This window comes from Camellia sinensis, chromosome 7 (assembly GCF_055761805.1).
Source record: "Camellia sinensis isolate YWXY chromosome 7, ASM5576180v1, whole genome shotgun sequence".
Lineage (NCBI taxonomy): Eukaryota > Viridiplantae > Streptophyta > Magnoliopsida > Ericales > Theaceae > Camellia > Camellia sinensis.
The window spans coordinates 52,159,107-52,178,830 of NC_138967.1; the positions used below are offsets into that span (position 1 = coordinate 52,159,107).

Consider the following 19,724-nt stretch of genomic DNA (forward strand, 5'->3'; position numbering starts at 1 on the left):
CGAACAAGATGATTCTATCTCGTTTGTTTCAACGGATATTGGAAACAATGAATTGAGAGATATCAACAAAGTCGCAGTTATGATGACTGAGGTTGAGAAAGAAGGTGAAAATTCGCAGGTCCAACAAGACCAAGGTCTCAAGGAAAAAGTGGTGGCCCTACAAGAACAACTTGAGAGAAGAGAACGGGAAATGGCTGCTATGTTGGAGCAAATGCAACAGTTACAGGCCCAAATGACAGGATCAGGAAGTGCACCCAAACAAATGACACAACCTGTTGTGGGGACATCCGTAGGCATACAAAGCACACTAGCCCCAGGGGGCAATGGTCCTTGTTACTTCGATCTAACCAGTGGTGGTATGAATCCAATGTTCATGGCCATGATTGATGATATGGTGAGGAGACAAGTAAAGAAAGTCAAAGAAAAAGATGATGAGAATTTTTGAATAATTACAAAACCTTACCCAGCATGGGTAGATGCTGTTCCATTCCCTTCTGGTTTTTCCCAACCAGATTTCAAAATGTTTGTTGGAACAGGAGATCCAAGACAACATGTGGCTCATTTCCTTTCAAGATGCGGGCCAATAGCCCAGAATGAGGCCCTGTGCCTGCAGCTATTTGTCCAATCGTTTGAAAGTTTTGCATTTACTTGGTATGCTAATCTTCCTGAGGGATCAATCCTAAATTGGGATTCCATGGTGAAGGAATTCCTTAAACAGTTCTGCAACACACAAAGACGAGTTGGAGTACCAGAACTGATTGAGACCAAGCAACGTGACAATGAGTCTGTTACAGATTTCATTGCAAGATGGCGAGCTTTGACATTTGCTTGTCCTCAAAAGTTTACGCAATTAGAGTTAATTCGGATGTGCCTTAACAACTTCCGACATGAGCTCTCTACGGCTTTTATGGCTCAAACTTTTGAAGGATTCAATGATCTATGCACTAAAGCTCATGATATGGAGCTGCATCTAGCTAAACGAAAGAGGCCTAGGGTCGTTGAAAGGGTTGAGTCCTCGACTGCAGCTGCAATCGAAATCAGAAAGAAGGGTCCCGTTGTAGTAGGGGCTAAAAAGCCCAAAGAATTTAAAAAGGTGACTATGAAAGAGAGGTTGGAGAAGAAATATTCCTTCATGAATGATCTGGTCGAAGACCTATTTGAAGATCTGTTGGAGCAAAAGTTGATTGCTCTCCCTGAGGTGAAAAGACCACATGAGGTAGGAAAGACCAACGATCCAAAGTATTGCCCCTACCATCGTTTGATCAGCCATTCGATAAAAGAGTGCTTTGTTCTGAAAGATAAAATTCAAGAACTTTTGGACTCTTAAGATTATCGAGCTCCTTCCTTAAGAGAAAGCATCTGCTAACCCAATCACTATCGACAATGATAATGAAGGTGAATGGGTTGTTTGTCAGTCAAAAAGCATGAAGAAAAAACAAAATGCCACAGTGAAAGCTAGAAGTGTGGTTGATTCAACAATACAAGGGCCAAAAGTTTCCAAAAAGCAAAAACCAAAAGTTTCTAGGAAACAGAAAAAAGCCAAAGTAAGTAAGCGAAAAGGAAAGAAGAACCCAAAGAAGGAAAAATGGGAGAAATTGGTCCCTGATGAGCAGTTAGAGCAAGGTCCTCTTGTCCCAGTCACATTGGAGGAATTTCTACCTTCAAAATTTCAATCTGTGGAGTTGTAGACATACTTTGATAAAAGAAGGGAGGAAAAGTTTACTTTGGCCCCTTGCCTAACCATCATTGTTTTGAGTGATGACGAGAAAGATGAGGGTGAAGTTAGTTCAAAAGTTAGGTAAGGAGATTGCATTACATCTCCTATCTGCATACCTGACTCACCAGAGTATACACAAACTTTTCCAGAATACACACTAGCCTCTCTAGAATATACACCAGCTTCTCCAGAGTATACACCAAAAGCCTTTTCTCCAGAGTATTCGCCAGTACCACCAATGTACTATCAAAGTACTCTAGAATATGTAAGGGGAACAGAACAAGGAGACACTGGGGGTAGGTCCGACTCTGAGCTTGTGAAAAAGGCGAAAAAACGACTACACTTCAAGGATGATGAGGTGAATGGCAGGTGTATGTCGGATGATGAAGTATTGAAGCATTCAAGTAAACAAGCAAAGTCATCTCAAGTTGAGGATCCTAATGAAGATTGGGAACTTGATTTTTCTCCTGATGGTTCACCATACACATCCCCAGCTAGGACATATGATGGAGAAAGTGTATCAAGTGACCACTTTGACTTTCCTTGTAATGTCATCACTGTGAATGTAAATTTTGAAGAACGAGAAATACATATCATTCGCAATCCAGGTGATGATGAGAAAGCAAAAATTGAAGCTAGAAGGGAAGCGGAACATCAGGCAAAAGTAACAGTCTCTTTGAAAGATGAGAGTTTTGAAGCCCATCAAAATTTGAGTATTGAAAGAAATCAAATTTCTGGACACCCTTTCCCTAATTGGGTCGAATGGGTTCAGTTCCCATGAGGATATGCAGTACCTTGTTTTCCTTTATATAATGGGACAGGTTGTCCAAGGCGCTATTTGGTTCGTTTCCTTGCACAATGTGGAAACACAGTAAAAAAGCCAGGCGTTACTTTTACGACAATTCGTTCTTTCTTTGGAAGGATGGGCAGCGGATTGGTACTTCAGCCTGCCACCTCATTCAATCCCAGATTGGGACACATGGCTGATCGATTCTATAGGACATTTTATAAACCATGGCCAATAGAAATTGAGATGTCAGAACATTTGGATGACGAAGGTACATCTTCTCAAACATATGATTTCATAGAAGGCACAATTGAGGAGAAGATTGAAACTGCCCTTGACCTTCAAGAGATGGGCACTTATCGCCCAAGGGATTTGTTCCCTTTATGGGTAGAGCAAACACCATTTCCTGAAGAGTACGAACTTCCAAATTTTGTCCTATATGAGGGGTATGGAGATCCTCAAAAACATATTAGGCGTTTTGTGAAACAGTGTGGGGAAACAGCTCAAAATGAAGAACTTTGCCTAAAATAATTCCCCCTTTCCTTAGAGGGGATTGCCTTTGACTGGTATTGCTCCCTCGATGGAGTCGTGGTGCCTAGTTGGGAGGCCATGAAGAATGGTTTTGAAGAATCTCAATGCTTTTATAGGCGTGACTCCCGGTACCTAAGAAATGGGAGAAGAATGCAGCTCTAAGAAGATGGAGAAGTGACTGATGATGATGATCACCCTGCAGCTGGACCAGTTAACATGGTCCAAATAAGTGAGGGAATAAAAGAAGTTGAGGTCAACGAAAAGGCAGTTGCTGAAGTATGCCAGACTTATTTGACCTACCGGAGGAAATTACGAAATCCTCAGGACCCTCAAACGTCGGAAGTTCCACAAGTTTTGCTGGAGGAAGAGCAAGTGAAATATGATGTACTAGCTCATCTAAAGAAAATTCCAGCATTGTTGAGCGCATATGACGCACTAAAAATGTCTCCAGAGCTTCGAAAGTCTTTAATATATGCCCTGTCCAAGCCAGAGGATTTCCACAAAGAAATTGAGGGTAAAAATCAAGAGAAGGCAACTACATGCATGGATATGGTAACCTTTGGTGACAAAGACATGTGTGCTGAAATGACAGACCATAATCGGCCTTTGTTTATCACTGGGCTTATCCATGATGTGAAAATTTCTCGAATTCTCGTTGATGGAGGATCTGCGGTGAACCTTCTGCCTCGGAGGGCCTTAAATTTATTAGGGGTTCAAATTTCACAACTTCGCCCAAGTCGTTTGGTCATTCAAGGATTTAATCAGAATGAGCAACGCCCAATGGGGAAAATTGAATTACAAACCAAGTTTGGGGATATTGAAGAAAGCACTGAGTTCTTGGTTATTGATGTAGACACCTCTTACAATGCTTTGCTTGGGAGACCATGGATGCGTAATCATCATGCAGTGCCATTAACTTATCACCAATGTATTAAGTACCCGTTGCCTTCACCCAAAAAAGAGGGGACAATTGTGGCTGACAATTATCCATTTGGAGAAGTAGAGGCCTACTATGCTGATGCTCGCTTCTATACAAAGACTTCACAAAGAAAGGGAAAAGATGTGAAGAAGTTTGAAGATACTCCGAATGTCAAAGACGCTCTAGAGTCTACTCCAATTTCAACAAAAAGAACTTTTCGATATGTGCCAAAGTCCGAAAGGAAACTGGGGGCAAAGGCTCTAGCCCTAATAAATCCAATTTTGGATCTCAAGGGTGAGTTCACATTGCCATTAAGGAGGACAAAATGCACCTATGTGGAGAAATATAATAAGATTGTGGTCCCTTCTAAAGGAAAAGGGTCGAAACCCATCATATTCCACTCATTTGGAGATGTTGAACAGAAAGTGAAAGTTGAACAAGTGCCAGAAGAAAACATATCGAGTTTTGAGAAGCCTACCTTTAGTGCAGAAATCACACAGATGTTGGTAAAAGTTGGTTTAGATTCTGAAAAAATACCAGGAATAATGACACCCTTTGACTTTGCATTAACACCTTCACAGAGGCAGGCTATCCAGTAAGGCGGTATTATCACCGTCAGGACAGAAGGGTTAGGCTATCAGGGGAATGAGAAAAAATTTCCAGTAAACATGACTATCACTCAAGATGTGTTGGGAGATGTTGACCAAGATGAAGCTCAACCTGCACCAACAGAATTTGAAGCAGGAGGCCAAGCCACCGTGGATGACCTTCGTGAAATAAATCTGGGTGATGAAGGAGAAAACAAACCAACCTTCATTAGTGCAAATTTAAAGGAAGAAGAAGCTCGGCAATATATTTCCTTTTTAAGGGAGTATCGTGACATATTTGCATGGAACTACAGTGAGATGCCTGGTCTTAATCCAGAGATTGCAGTTCATAAGCTTGCAATTCACCCTGAGAAACAGCCAGTTAAACAGCCTCAGAGCCGAACTCGACCAGAGCTTTCAGCCCAAATTGAAGCCGAAGTCGACAAGCTTATCAATGCAGGATTCATCAGAGAAGTCAAATATCCAACCTGGCTAGCAAACATAGTGCCAGTCAAGAAAAAGAATGGTCAAATCAGGGTTTGCATTGATTTTCGTGATCTCAATGAGGCTTGTCCTAAAGATGACTTTCCTTTGCCCATCACTGAACTTCTTGTAGATGCAACTACTGGGTATGAAACCTTGTCTTTTATGGATGGATACTCAGGATACAATCAAATCCAAATGGCACCTAAAGATGAAGAAATGACTGCATTCAGGACTCCGAGAGGAGTCTTTTGCTATAAGGTAATGCCTTTTGGCCTGAAAAATGTTGGGGCCACGTATCAAAGGGCGATGACTGTAATTTTTGGTGATATGCTCCATGACACCATCAAATGCTATGTTGATGATCTTGTCGTCAAGACAAAAGAAAAGGAAAACCATGTGGAAGATTTGAAAAAAATCTTCGAACGTTTGAGGAGGTACAAACTCAAGATGAACCCACTAAAATGTGCATTTGGAGTTTCATCAGGAAAATTTCTTTGTGGTTCGAAACAAAGGGATTGAAATTGACCCTACCAAGATTAAAGCTATTGCCGAAATGCCTCCTCCACGAAATTTAAGGGAATTGAAGGGGCTACAAGGGAGATTGGCCTATATCAGAAGATTTATTTCTAACTTGGCTGGTCGATGTTTGCCGTTCTCAAGATTGATGAAAAAGGGTGTTCCATTTGAATGGGATCAGCAGTGCCAAAATGCTTTTAATAGTATTAAGGAGTATCTTTTGAAGCCTCCAGTACTTATGAGCCCAATAAAAGGAAAACCACTTTTGTTGTACATAACAGCCTTGGATGGTTCGTTAGGGGCATTGTTGGCACAACATAATGAGCATGGGAAAGAAAATGCCTTGTATTACTTGAGTCGTACTTTGGTTGGGGTAGAGGTCAATTACTCCCCTATCAAAAAGACATGTCTTGCCTTGGTGTTCGCCTTGCAAAAACTAAAGCACTATGTCTTGGAACACGAAGTCAAGTTGATATCAAGAGCAGACCCCTTGAAATATATACTTTCACGGCCCATACTTTCAGGGAAAATTACAAAGTGGGCTGTAATTCTCCAACAATTCGCAATTGAATATGTTCCCCAAAGAGCTGTACAGGGGCAGGCTCTAGTAGATTTTTTGGCAGCACATCCTATACCTGATGACTCACCTCTAGTAACTGATTTACCAGATGAAGAGGTTATGCAAGTAGAAATTCAGAAAGGATGGGAGATGTATTTTGATGGAGCTTCAAGGAGTCCAGATGGCAAAAAGCAAGAAAATCCTAAAAACAATAAAGCTGGAATTGGAATTGTGTTTGTGACTCCAGACAATGCTATAATCACCCATTCTTTCGCCTTAAGTGAAGGATGCTCCAATAATGAGGCAGAATATGAAGCTGTAATTGCTGGATTAGAATTGGCATTACAAATTCCTATTGAAGAACTCTCAATGTATGGAGATTCGGAACTGGTGGTAAAGCAACTCCGTGGAGAATACATTGTTAAGAAAACAAGTTGTATCCCGTATCATGAAAAGGCTGATCAATTGCTTTCGCAATTCAGGAAAACACATATTTTTCATGTGAAGAGAAGAACAAATGCTCGAGCTGATTCACTTGCAAGTTTGGCTGCATCACTCACCCTACCAGATAGCAAAACAATTACTATCACGGTAGGTGAAAGAAGGGTGTTACAACCTTTAAAAGAGGTTTCTGACTTGGTTCTAATCTTGGTCGTCATCACGAAAGGAGAAAACGAGGAGGATTGGCGGGAACCATTCATAGCTTACCTCCAACATGGTAGGCTACTTGAAGATAAAGTAAAACGAATTGAAGTCAGACGTAGGGCTACCAAATTCGTCCTGTGGAAAGATGGAACGTTATACAAAAGGTCTTTGGATGGAATGTTCATGCGGTGTATAGCCAAGGAGCGTATTCAAGAGGTAATGGCAGAAATACATGCAGGTGTATGTGGGGCACACCAAAGTGGTCCTAAATTACATATGCAGCTAAAACGGTTGGGATACTATTGGCCGACTATGATTGCAGATTGCATAGATTATGCTCGAAGATGCCAAGTCTGCCAATTCCATGGGAACTTTCTCCACCAACCCCCAGAGCCTTTACATTTAACAACTTGTTCTTGGCCATTTGCCGCATGGGGTATGGACATTATTGGTCCTTTTGTACCTCCATCTTCAGCAGGATATCGATACATCCTAGCTGCAACTGACTATTTTTCAAAATGGGCAGAGGCCGTGGCTTTAAAGGATATAAAAAGCACAGTTGTCTTCGAGTTCATCAGAACCCATATCATTTACAGGTTCGGGATTCCAGAAAGTATCATCATGGATAATGGACAGCCATTCAGGAGTGATGCTTTGAACAAGTTATTTGCCAAGTACAAAATCAAAAACAACCATTCATCAAGATATCATGCACCTGCCAATGGTTTGGCAGAAGCTTTCAACAAGACATTGTGCAAAATTCTTAAGAAGATGGTGGATAAGAACAAAAAAGCTTGGCACGAAAAGTTACAAGAAGCTTTGTGGGCTTATCGGACTTCGCACAGAACTCCTACTCAAGAAACCCCTTATTCGTTGGTCTTTGGAGGAGAAGCAGTGTTACCACTTGAGGTTCAAATACCATTATTGCGAGTGGCAATACAAGAGTCCTTAACAGAAGATGAAAGTGCAAGAGTGAGGTTGGCTGAGCTGGAGACCCTGGATGAAAGAAGGTTGTATGCTCAACAGAACTTGGAAATCTACCAACAAAGGATGGCAAATGCATTCAATAAAAAAGTGAGGCTTCGTTCCTTTAAAAAGGGAGACTTGGTACTAATGGTTAGAACACCCATAGTAGTCTCACGAAGAACCAAAGGAAAGCTTGAGCCCAAATGGGAAGGACCTTAAGTGATTGAGAAGGTTTATTCTAATGGGGCCTATTTGTTGATAACGATGGATGGTGACAGAATCATTCTCCCAACCAATGCAAGGTTCTTGAAGAGATATTACCCTTAAAAAAACCTGCTAGGTTGAAAACCCGAAAGGGCGGCCTCGGCAAAAGTTAGGGCAAAGAAAAAAAAAAAAAGCCTGCTAGGTTGAAAACCCAAAAGGGCGGCCTAGGTAAAAGTTAGGGAAAAAAAAAAAAAAAAAAAAAAAAAATCACCAACGGTATTGTATGTGGTTAAACTGCTAAAATATCCCACTGAAATCTAAGGTGAAGAAAGTGATGAAAGCCCCTTGCCAAGAAATCAAACCATTGGAGTGAGACACAATCACTGCCAAGGTTTCAAGCCATTGGGGTGACGGACACAATCACTGCCAAGGTTTCAGGCTATTGGGGTGACGGACACAATCACTGCCAAGGTTTCAAGCCGTTGGGGTGACCAATACAATCACTGCCAAGGACTCAAGCCGTTGGGATGACGGACACAATCACTGCCAAGGATTCAAGCCATTGGATTGAAAGGACACAATCACTGCCAAGGTTTCAAGCCATTGGGGTGAAGGACACAATCACTGCCAAGGATTCAAGCCATTGGAGTGAAAGGACACAATCACTGCCAAGGATTTAAGCCACTCATTGCCATTAGGCTAGAAGGGGCAATGATACCTGCAAACAAACTCTGACGCCTTGCGTGTTGCCTGCAAAAGAGGGAAAAACACGTGAGCTATTGCCAAAAAAAAAAAAAAAAATCGTAATTCGTACAATTAAAATTCACTTGCACAAATCACGAGGGGGTAGTCTTTGATTAGATTAGATACAAAAATAAAAAAAAAGGTTGTTTTGTACAATTGGGCCAATTACTAATAAAATAAAAGGCAGCAGCAGGCTTAAGTTTGTGTTCCAATCAGATGCTAAAAGTGATCAAAGGGGAGATTGAATGGTGGAATTCATTAAAGTAGCTTGAATCTGATTGGAGCAGCAGACAAAAAATGTCTTTGTCAAACTAAGAAGGGATGCAAGTTTGATGGATAAATTAGCAGAAAGTGGAAATTCAATGTAAGGCAAGATTTGAAGTTGTCATAATGGCCAGTTGAAAGACCTTCATGAAAGAAGATCAAAACAGTCTTATGAAGCCAAGCACCAATTATACAAGGGACTGTTACTAATACAAAATAAAATAAAATAAAAGACAGCAAGCTTAAAAAAATAATTATTATTATTTTGAAAAAAAAGTCTGTTCATATTTTTTTAGCAAAATCTGCTAAATAAACAAATATATGCTGTTACACAAAAGGGTATAGAAGATTTTTGGGCTCATAAAAAAAAACTGGCAGCAGCAGAAATTTTTTTTTTTTTTTAAAAAAAATCTGGTTACTTGATTCTACTGTGAGTAAAAAAAAATATAAATACAAACCAAACAGGTTGTTGCTTAAAATTCTGCTAAAGAGAGTTAAAAAAAATCTTATGCCTTGTGTAAAGAAAATCTGGTTAAAACAGGTTGTTGCTTAAAACAGGTTGTTGCTCAAAACAGTCTTAAAAAAAAAAATCTGGTTAAAGAGAAAACCAGACAGATTGCTGCGTTATGTTCTTTCTTGAAGAAAAGAAATCTTATGCCTTAAAAAACATCTAGAATTTATGAGCGTGACATCCATGAAGTTGGTATGGGTGTTAAAACTCTCTTCTGGCAGCAGCAAAAAAATGGCAGCAGTAAAAACCAGGGGTGAAAAGAAAGCAACAAATATTATGATGAAAGTATACCTGATTAAAAGGAATTTGAAGGAATTCTTTTGTGCCTTCTTTTGGGGAAAGAAGAAAGACAATGGCCAGACAACTTTTGAAGGATGAAGACCCAATATGCACTACAAAATTTGTAGAATAAAAAAGGGCTGCTGAAAAATTGCTGGAAATAAAAATTCTGCTGGAAGAACAAAGTTGTAGGAGGAAAAATATCTATTGTCCACATGCATGGATATGTATTATATAAGCAAAAATTTCTTGCTTAAGAAAGGAGGTAGTGGTCTCCTAAAATACTTCAAAGAAGCAAGAGTTTAGGTAGGATTTGAAATACTCCATAGAAGCAAGAGTTTGTGTAGGATTAGAAATCCTACCAATGTCAATCCATCATATTCCATTTAGACAAACTCCTAATATATATATATATATATATATCTACTAAGAAAAAAAAAAAAAAAAGTGTCAAGTTGGAGGCCACAAAAGAAAAGGCCCAATTTAAAAAAAAATTGGTGGCCTGGAAAAGGAAAGGTCCATGATGGCCTAGAAAAAAAAGAAAGTCTGTTATAAAAAAAAAGTGGCAAGTTGGAGGCCCACAAAAGAAAAGGCCCAATTTAAAAAAATTGGTGGCCTAGAAAAGGAAAGGTCCATGATGGTTTAGGAAAATTCATAATGACCTAGGAAAAATCTGCTGTAAAAAAAATGGTGGCAAGTTGGAGGCCCACAAAAGGAAATGTCCAATTAAATCTTGGACCTTACTCATGACCCTTAAAAAAAAAAAAAAAACAAAAAAATAACAAGAAAATTAAAAAAAAATAAAAAAATGAAAAAGATCAAGTCCACAAAAAGACCCATGCAACAAAAGTAAAAGGGCCCATGGAAAAAAAAAAAAAAAAGAGGTTAGGGACCAAAGCAAAGAAATAATCTCATCCAAGACCGAAAGATCATCTAGAAAAAAAGTGCCAAATCGTCGTGACTCGCACAATTGAAAAAATTCACTTGTGCAAGCCACGAGGGGCATTTGTTGGCACATAAATTTTAACTAAATTTATGACACGCATAGAGCCTATAATAAGAAGGCTGTAGGTAATCACTTCCTAAAAAAGATCAATATGATCCGTTGAAGTACATAAGTAAAACGACGTTGTATCTCAACAACGTTATTCAAGATGCTCAAATGACACGTGGAGCCTACGAAAGATGACACCTGTAGAGCCTATAACAAGGACACCACACAGGATGAAACCATCAATCCGGTTAATAAGATATACGATTAATCAGATAGCGCTATTATTCAAAATTCAAATGGCGCTATCATTCAATTTGAAATTCAAATTGAAGATGAAACATTCCTATCACCTGATGGCCCTTCATAAATATGAGGACCATCACACAAGACGTGGGGATGAGAAAATCAGAAGGGAAAAGATCAGAGAGAGAGAGAAAGAAATTGAGAGCTAAAGAAGTCGTTACAAAAAAAAGAAGAGAAGCCTAGAGAACTGAAGAGCCTACGCTAATGGCGATGAATAGGTAAAGGGTTCCAAACCCAAGAATTGTATTTTTGTATTCGAGGGTTCAAAACCCATAATAATTTCAATAAAATATTTCTTTTTTTTTTTTTTAAAATTGTCTTTTGTTGTTTATTTTGTTCTTCATTAATCGGAGGTTTCATTTGTATAAAATGTGTAATTAACGATCTGAAATACAGATCGGAAATAAGAACCTGCTATTCAAATAATCAACACTGTTTAGTCAAAAAACTAAACAGTGGATATTTGTAACATAAAATTTTGAAATGTGTTGAAACACTTCATGTTTTAAAATTTGTGTCTACACTGGTGTTGTATGTGTTTTGGAGATGCCGAGTCAGTGAGTCATTTGCTTGTTCATTGCCCGGTCGCTTTTTGGCTTTGAATACTCATTGTTGTGACTTTTGGGGTGATTTAGGTTCAGCCGAAGTTGGTGTTGCAAAGCTGGTCTGGGGGAGGGTTGGGAAGAGGCGCCGGAAGGCTTGGCTACTTGCTAGTTAGTGTTTGATGTGGCTGATTTGGTTGGAGCACAATAAGGGTATTTTTCAGCACGTGTCTCGTTCGGTTTCATGGTTGGAGGGGCAGCTGCTTATTGTGCTTCATAGTTGGGTTGCGGTGTGAGTAGATCTTGGCGTGCTGACTTTTGTAGATTTGTAGATGATTTGATTAGTTAATTATTATTGGTCTTTTGTAGGTTCCATTTTTGTATTCTTCACATTGCTTTGATGTGTTCTCAATAAAGTATACTTCTTTATCAAAAAAAAAAAATATTACCAGGTTTTAATCTTTTTGCATTTGGGAGGAGGCGGCGGGGTGGGTGCTGTTGGGCCAAATTAAACAGAAGAAACTGATATTGAGAGCCTTTTAATGTTAAACCTAAATTCTCTCTCTCTCTCTCTCACTGTGTGTGTGTGGAGAGAGAGAGAGAGAGAGAGAGAGAGAGAGAGAGTAACTTTGTTTAAATCAGATTTGACAGCAGACGAAGTTATCTATCGCCCTGTAACATCTTTAGGTCGCTGTATTAGAGACATGGGATTGAAACCTGCCTACATTAGGGTTTGGTGGGTTTATTGGTATGGAGTAAGCTTGCCTGTTGTTGACTTCTGATGTCACATATACATGACTTCTCATTTCTATCAATTACATATACTGACCATCCTTTTCTATTGAATCTAATTTTATCTTTTTGGTTAGATGATCACATTATTAGATTCAGAAAATCATGTGGCTTCTGTTTCTATACTTGATGTTTTGAATATATTGCATGTATCATATCCAGCGGTTTTGAATATTAAGTTTGCCTCCATTTTTCTTTTATTTTATTACTATGATTGTCCTCGTTATTGATGTTGCTTATGTTCTCAATGTTGTTATTGATCTTTTCAATGCTTTAGGGAGCGAGCTCGCAAGAAGAAAGAAGAGGAAGAGAAGCGTATGGAAAGGGAGAGAGAGAAGGTGCTTCTTAGTTTACATAAGGACTTCCCTTGTCACATTGACTGCATATCGATCAAACAAAAGAAACAGCTATTTAACATCTAATAAAATTGTCTATTCACAATTTTAGTCAAACTATCAATAAGTATTGGGTTTCGTAATGTCAAAGTAATTTTGGCTTTAGCAGGATTGGTTCGTTGATTGTTACCGTACTTTCATTTTGACTTTGTAAGAGGATATGAATTAAAATGCGTATTAAATGTCATCAAATGTAAATTTATTTTTATGACACTAATGAAATTCAAATTGTGCTTACAATGACGCATTGCATTATTAAGGACATAGTCATCTTTCATCTTCTAATGAGGGAATTTTTGAATAAACAATGATCTTGTATTTATATTAAGGGCCTTTTTGGTATTTGAGAATAAGGAATGTTGGCATCACTATCTTCGTTAGGTTTATTAACACTTCATTATGGGTTTTCTCATTTTGCGAGTAAAATTAAGGGTTGCAAGTGATATTTTTGAAAAGGAGGTGGTGTCCCTGTAATTTACCCTATTGTTTGATGTGAGACAATATTGAAATTGGTGTTCAAGCCTATTATTTATGGCTAAATGAAAATATTATTTTGTATTATTACTGTAATTTTTTTTATTTTTTATGATTAAATGATGTTCTGGAATGGGTTATAGGACAAATTGCTGGGTAGCTAAGAAACACTATTTGCATAAAATGAGTGTAGTTGAGATGAAAATGCTTTAGATGGATGTGTGATAAGACTAGGAAAGATAGAATTAGAAATTAATATATTTGTGAAATGATAGGAGTAGCATCTATTGAAAATAATTTGAGAGAGAATATATTAAGATGGTTTTGTTATGTACAATGATGAAGACCTATGGATGCACTGCCACTGGTAAGGAAGAATGATATGATCACTATAAATGGAGATTTTAGGGGGGAGGGGAAGACCTAAGTTGACATGGGATGTGGTAGTGAAAAAAAGTATTAATTTATTTAATTTAACTGAGCAAATAGCCATTGATTGAGTAGAATGATGAAAAAGATTCATTCATGTACCCAAACCCATTTGATTGGGATACAATGCTTAGTTTAGTTATTGACTGTACTATGAAATGATGAACTGGATATTAATATTAAGTAATGAACATAAAATGCCAAAGTAGATAGAAACATACATTGGATGATAAAAACCGCTTAATGTGGAGGTACTAAACATCAACCATATAGCTTCAGTTTAAGAAAAATATAATATAGCTATTATATTATATAATGGATAGGGTTCTTCTAGTAGAAGGGGTAGGGAGGAAGGCCTTTGATGCCAGAACTTGAAATATGCAATCTGGGAATTTTGTATGGAGCTCCATTTCTATTTTATCTAATTAAGTTTAGATTTGATTTGTTTCTAATGTTACATCTTTTGGATGGTTTGTTGATGACTTAGTTCTATTTGTGTTTTCTGATGTTCATTATTTGGGTTTTTCTATTGGGTTTTTCTAATGTGGGCCTTTTGATGGATATCCTCATTAAACATGAGTGCCTGGACCAGCTAGCGATTCAAATCATGATTTATTATGATTTATATGTATTTATATGTATACACTCTAAAGCACGTGTTTTGAAGTTTGTGAGCTTTCTTGAGCATCTATCTAAACCCTAAAAACCCCCCTGCCCCTGTCCCTGTCCCTGTCCCGGACCGTCGAACAAGAATGGGCTTAAAATTATGTATCTGTTTTGAAATTGTTCAAACTTGAAACACAAGTAGAAAAAACACTTAAGGGGTTGTTTGAGATTATCTAAATAAGTGCACTTTTAACTTTTTATGAAAAAACGTGAAATATGGGTTGGGTTTGAAGTGATGTGGTAGAAAGATGATGTGATTCAAATAAAATGATGTGATTTAAATAGGATAGTGACTTTTTGACTTTTTGGCTTTTTTAAATTATGCCAAACTAGGCCTTACTGTGAGTGGGAGCTCATCATCTATGGAGATAATTTATGGTGAATTTTTTGTTCAATTTTATATTCATTTTGCTTCTTTGTATGCCTTGATTTGTTTTCCTCTGTAACTACACATTCAGTAGTGACTATATACTTTCAATTTTGGATGCTCCATGATTATTACATATTGGAAAGCTCTTCTTAAGTTGATTTCTATTCTTTAGCTGTCTTTCTGATTAATTGATTTGTAAATTTTTTATCCAGATATATGATGCATGATCTTGCATTTGTGATTTTTATATCTGGCCAATGTAATTCCACTTTCAAAGTATTTAATGACATCGTTTCTTTATTTGCTTTAGGAGAGGATTCGGGTGGGTAAGGAACTTCTTGAAGCGAAACGGATTGAGGAAGACAATGAAAGAAAACGGTGCAGCATTATTCATACATCATTTGTTTCTAGTTTCTACTCTTGTTCGGTGTAACATGCAGTTATATTAGCTTACTCTGTTAAAAAATGATGTTTTCTACTCTCACAGATTGATGGCCTTGCGGAAAGCTGAGAAAGAGGAAGAGAGAAGAGCTAGGGAAAAAATTCGACAAAAATTGGAAGAAGACAAGGTTCTTACAATTTCCCAGAGTTCTGTTTAATTTAATTTTTTGGTAATTGATTACCTACAAACGGTACTCTCTATTTGTGATAGAACCTACATTTTATCTGGGGTTCTGAGCTCTTTCTGAAGAACCAAGTCTTGTGCACATGAAGACCTTAAAAAGTAAAAATGTTTCTATCAATTCACAATAATGAGTCATCAATATCAAACAATATAACAAAGAATACATGCTGAGAATTGTTTAGAGTTGCGAGACTATTTATTTTAGAGGACTTTAGTTTTCACAAATAGGCACTGACAGCATTGTTGTCAACAAATAGTAACCAGAAAACACAATGCAACAGAAAACACCACATGTCAGGGCAATGCTTGGCTGTGCCAAAAAAAATTGGAAAAAAAAAAAGAGAAGAGGGTTTCATTATGGAAGCTGTGTGTAAGAATTGAACTAGAAACGCTGCACTGCTTACAGGAGGGTTTGGGAGGGGTGGTTGGTAGGTAGCCCATAGCATATATGTAGCGTAAATGAAAGTAAAATGGAAGTGAAAGTAGGTGATTGATACTCATAATGAGGGTCCCTTGCGTTCTTCCATGCATAGCTTATTTAAAGGTTGGCACAATGGTTGTGTAACATTAGTATGGGAATGTACTGGTGAATTTGAATGCGAACAACCTTTAAAATAAGAGATGTGAAAATGAAAATAGGATAACCACTGGCCTTAAAGGTCAAGTGGTACCTGGTTGCTTTGTCAACCTTAATGATAATAAACTCCTTGTTTAGCGGGCAAAGTATGAGAGAGAGTGTAAATACAAACTCAAAAACAGTCAAAGCTCTTAATAAAGGTGGTCTCTGACAAAAATCCATAATCCAATTTTGTATATATTAAAAGCAAGAATTATCTTCAGGATGTGAAAATAAATAAAAAGATGTCTATTAACAATGAGTTTTTGCTCTGTTGGTTTACTGTTGGCTGTTATCAATAATAAGGTCTTGTATTGGAGTTTAGGATAAGCTCTATTCCATCTAATGAATAGGGGAAAAAGAGAGGAAGAAGTGTGGCCTGTTAGTTCTTTGACCTCAATTGCCGAACACGATTGCTGACTAGTTCAAGAGTTCAAATGGAGCTGTCTCCGGCCATATTATGCCTTCATTTGTGAAGAACTCATTTTAGCTTTAAATCAAAGTCGTGTCCTATGACATGGTCACATAGAGCTGGAATCAGGAAACATTAACTGACACTTGTGCACTAGAAATTACAAAATGCTTAACTCAAACATTTTGAATTGATAACTAGTTTTGGTTAAGAAGGCACAAAATATCCAATTGTCATTTCTCAAAGCTGCTTCAAAACGATTTAATGATTATTTATCATAATGTTTTTCAAACAATATAGTTATGTTTTATAGGCAGAAAGAAGACGGAAGCTTGGATTGCCACCAGAAGATCCTGATGCTGCAAAGCCTTCTGCACCTGTTGTGGAGGAAAAGAAGGTTTGAATTCATCTGAATGAATTGTGAAATATGGGTCTATGGTAGTCTGCAAAATCTAGTCAAAATTTGTGTTTGTAAGCATGTCTTTGTATCAACATTGCAGAGCTCATTGCCAGTCAGGCCTGCCACAAAGGCAGAACAAATGAGAGAGTGTCTACGATCTCTCAAGCAGAACCATAAGGTAATTACTGACAATTCCATGTACTTGCATAGTTTGTTTGTTTTCTAGGGAAGAATATGTGGATAGTGGTTGCTCCTGTATTAATCACCGTATCCCCACCTCCAACCAAAAGCAGATAAAGAAACATAGAAACATAAAAGAGATAAAGATAAATAAATAAAAGGAAAAAGAAAAAATTACATGCCAAAATGAAAAAGGAAAGATGTTTCTTGTCCTTTTGAGTTAGTTTTGATTATGTTTTTGTCCTTAAAATCAGGTTCCAACTTGATCCTTCATTTGCATGTGCAATATTTTTCTTCTTAGTATTGTTTGATTTCCCACTTAAGAAGAGTGGGAGAGTGAACGGCAACAAGAATGATCCTGAGTTGTTGTAAGAATATTGCATTCTACTACATAGTTGATAGTTGTACTGATAAGACTGATTATGATAAGTAGAATGAGATATTGGGCTTGTTATTGTAAACTATATGTTAATAAAACTCTCTTGCTTTGAGTGTGTCTACTCCACTGTAGCACTACTTCAATCCAAGCAAGTTCCGAAGTTTGCTTTAAACTGTCAACCTGACTTGCACACATGGAAGTTGCTTTGCTTATAGTCCTCAGTAACTCTTAGGCTGTGTTTGGATTATGGATTTGGGTAGGAATTTGGAAAAAGGCGAGAGAAATGAAAAAAAAAAGCTTTTATTTCATTCACATTTCCCTCACATTTTTCTTTTCCTTTTTAAACCTCTACCCAAATTCATGATGCAAACACAGCTTGAAGGTGACTTGCACATATGTTTACTCTTTATTGTTAATGGGCCTGTCAGAGGGTTGTACTTTGAACGTCATTACCTTGTAATTGATGACTCAGTCCCTCAGGCATTTAGCCCTAAGGGAAACAGGCAGCTTTCTTACTTGCTCTCTCAGTACTAAGGTGAACAGCCAGCGTTCTTTTTACAAATGAGATATAATTATGTAGATGTTTGCTTATATGTCTCCAGAAAATAACACATCCTTGGACTCTGCATAGGAAAATTAAAATGAATTTTTTTGTTTTTTTGTGCATCTGTTGACAAGTTTAGGACAATATTACAGTTGTAGGATGCCAATTCCTTTGCCATTTGAACTAACACCGGTTCAATTTAGTGAATTTCATTGTTCAGTAACTAACTTACTATTTGTTTTCTATGGTTACTAGGATGACGAGGCCAAAGTGAAGACGGCATTTAATACGCTTTTAACTTATGTGAAGAATGTTGCGACAAATCCCAATGAGGAGAAATTCCGTAAAATTAGACTCACTAATGCCACCTTTCAGGTGAGGACTTCTGTTACAGACATTGTGAAAGTCATTTGTTAGTTAGAACACGCAAGTCAATATCACAATTTGCAAACCAAGAAATGTTGTACCTTTTTTCATGATAGGTGGGCTATTAACAAACTTGTTAACTCATGTCATAAATCAACTTTAAGGGTGGCACCTGTGTCACTAGAAAATGCTAATATTCAAATTACACGTGCTAAAATAGTTAATTTAGTGATCTAAAGTGACCCCAATTTTTTTCCCCAATATATTATTCCATGTTGGTTTCCTTAGTAAAAAAATTATGCAATGTAATGAACTAAAATCTAAGGTGAGTGAAGTTTCAATATGACAAGATAAAAAATAAGCCATAATGCTCATAGAAATGTGTTGCTACATGATTAATTTGGGGGGAAAAAAGAACCTACATGTTATTGGATGTCTAAATGTTAAAAAAAAAATTATTGTAGCAGTACCTTAAATTCTTAGCGTAATCTATGTGAGTCTATTCCTATTGTACTATATTTTAGAGCATGTGACGTACCACGTTTACGTTCCATGTACTAGAACGATCCACGTTCTAGGTAAACATAGGATGGTGGCACTTTTGGTGATCAGCTACCTCATCATTGTTGATTATTGTTCTTTTTCCTTTAATTTTTCAATCTGTTACCCTTGCCAAAGTAGCATCCCCCCAACCCCAAAAAAAGAAAAGTGGGTCGTTTCATTTTTCTTGTTTAGTGGGTATATGTGATGGTTTATTGTGATTGACAGGCTAGAGTTGGTGCACTGAAAGGTGGAATCGAGTTTCTTGAGCTGTGTGGGTTTGAGAAAATTGAAGGAGGTGAGTTCTTGTTTCTACCCAGAGACAGAGTCAATAAAGCAGTGCTGAACGAAGCTGGGACCGAGTTGAATAATGCGATAAACAATCCTTTCTTTGGGGTTCTCTAATCCCAACTTTTAAGTTGAAAATGCATACACTGTAAACATGAGGTTTCTTTTTCATATTTCATATAATTTTTAGTTGAAATGCATCCATCATTGTCAACTTTGTTGTAATGACTTGGACTGAGGGGTTTGTTTTACTTCATACATGGATGCAAATTGGTGAGTGGTTTTTTTTTTTTTTTCAAAATTACTATAAAGTGTTACCCCACAATAAAAATTGTTGGCTGGCCTCTACTTTTATTATTGGTCGTCTTGGTTTTGCATTAAGAATAATGCTATACAAGTCACAGTCGTGCATCTCTGTTTGGTTGACTTTTCAAGTATAACTAGTTTGCTAAACGTAATATATAAAAAAAAAATTATCATTATTTTCATAGGGGTTTTTATTTATTTATTTTTTTGTGGTGGAAATAATTTTTGAAAATTCAAAAATATCTTTTTGGTGTTTATTTTTATCAGACTAGTTTTTACGCTTTTTAAAAAAGTTTTAAAAGCTTTAAAATTAAGTTTTGAAAACTCTAACAAGGTTGTGTAGCAGTTTTTCAATGTAAGCATTTTTCTTTGCAGTCATTTTTTTTTC

At 37.3% G+C, this 19,724-nt stretch overlaps 1 protein-coding gene across 1 annotated transcript in view; it reads left to right on the forward strand.

Moving 5' to 3' along the window:
* The window catches only part of LOC114314609 (uncharacterized), a 34,993-nt gene extending 15,615 nt beyond the window's left edge, over window positions 1-19,378 (forward strand). Inside the window, exons 6-12 of the mRNA XM_028261082.2 lie at window positions 12,624-12,684; window positions 14,991-15,058; window positions 15,168-15,249; window positions 16,647-16,730; window positions 16,834-16,911; window positions 18,092-18,211; window positions 18,971-19,378. Of these exons, the coding sequence (XP_028116883.2) occupies window positions 12,624-12,684; window positions 14,991-15,058; window positions 15,168-15,249; window positions 16,647-16,730; window positions 16,834-16,911; window positions 18,092-18,211; window positions 18,971-19,147 (670 nt within the window). The 3' untranslated portion in view covers window positions 19,148-19,378. The remainder of the gene's footprint in view (window positions 1-12,623; window positions 12,685-14,990; window positions 15,059-15,167; window positions 15,250-16,646; window positions 16,731-16,833; window positions 16,912-18,091; window positions 18,212-18,970) is intronic.
* The last annotated feature ends 346 nt before the right edge of the window (window positions 19,379-19,724 follow it).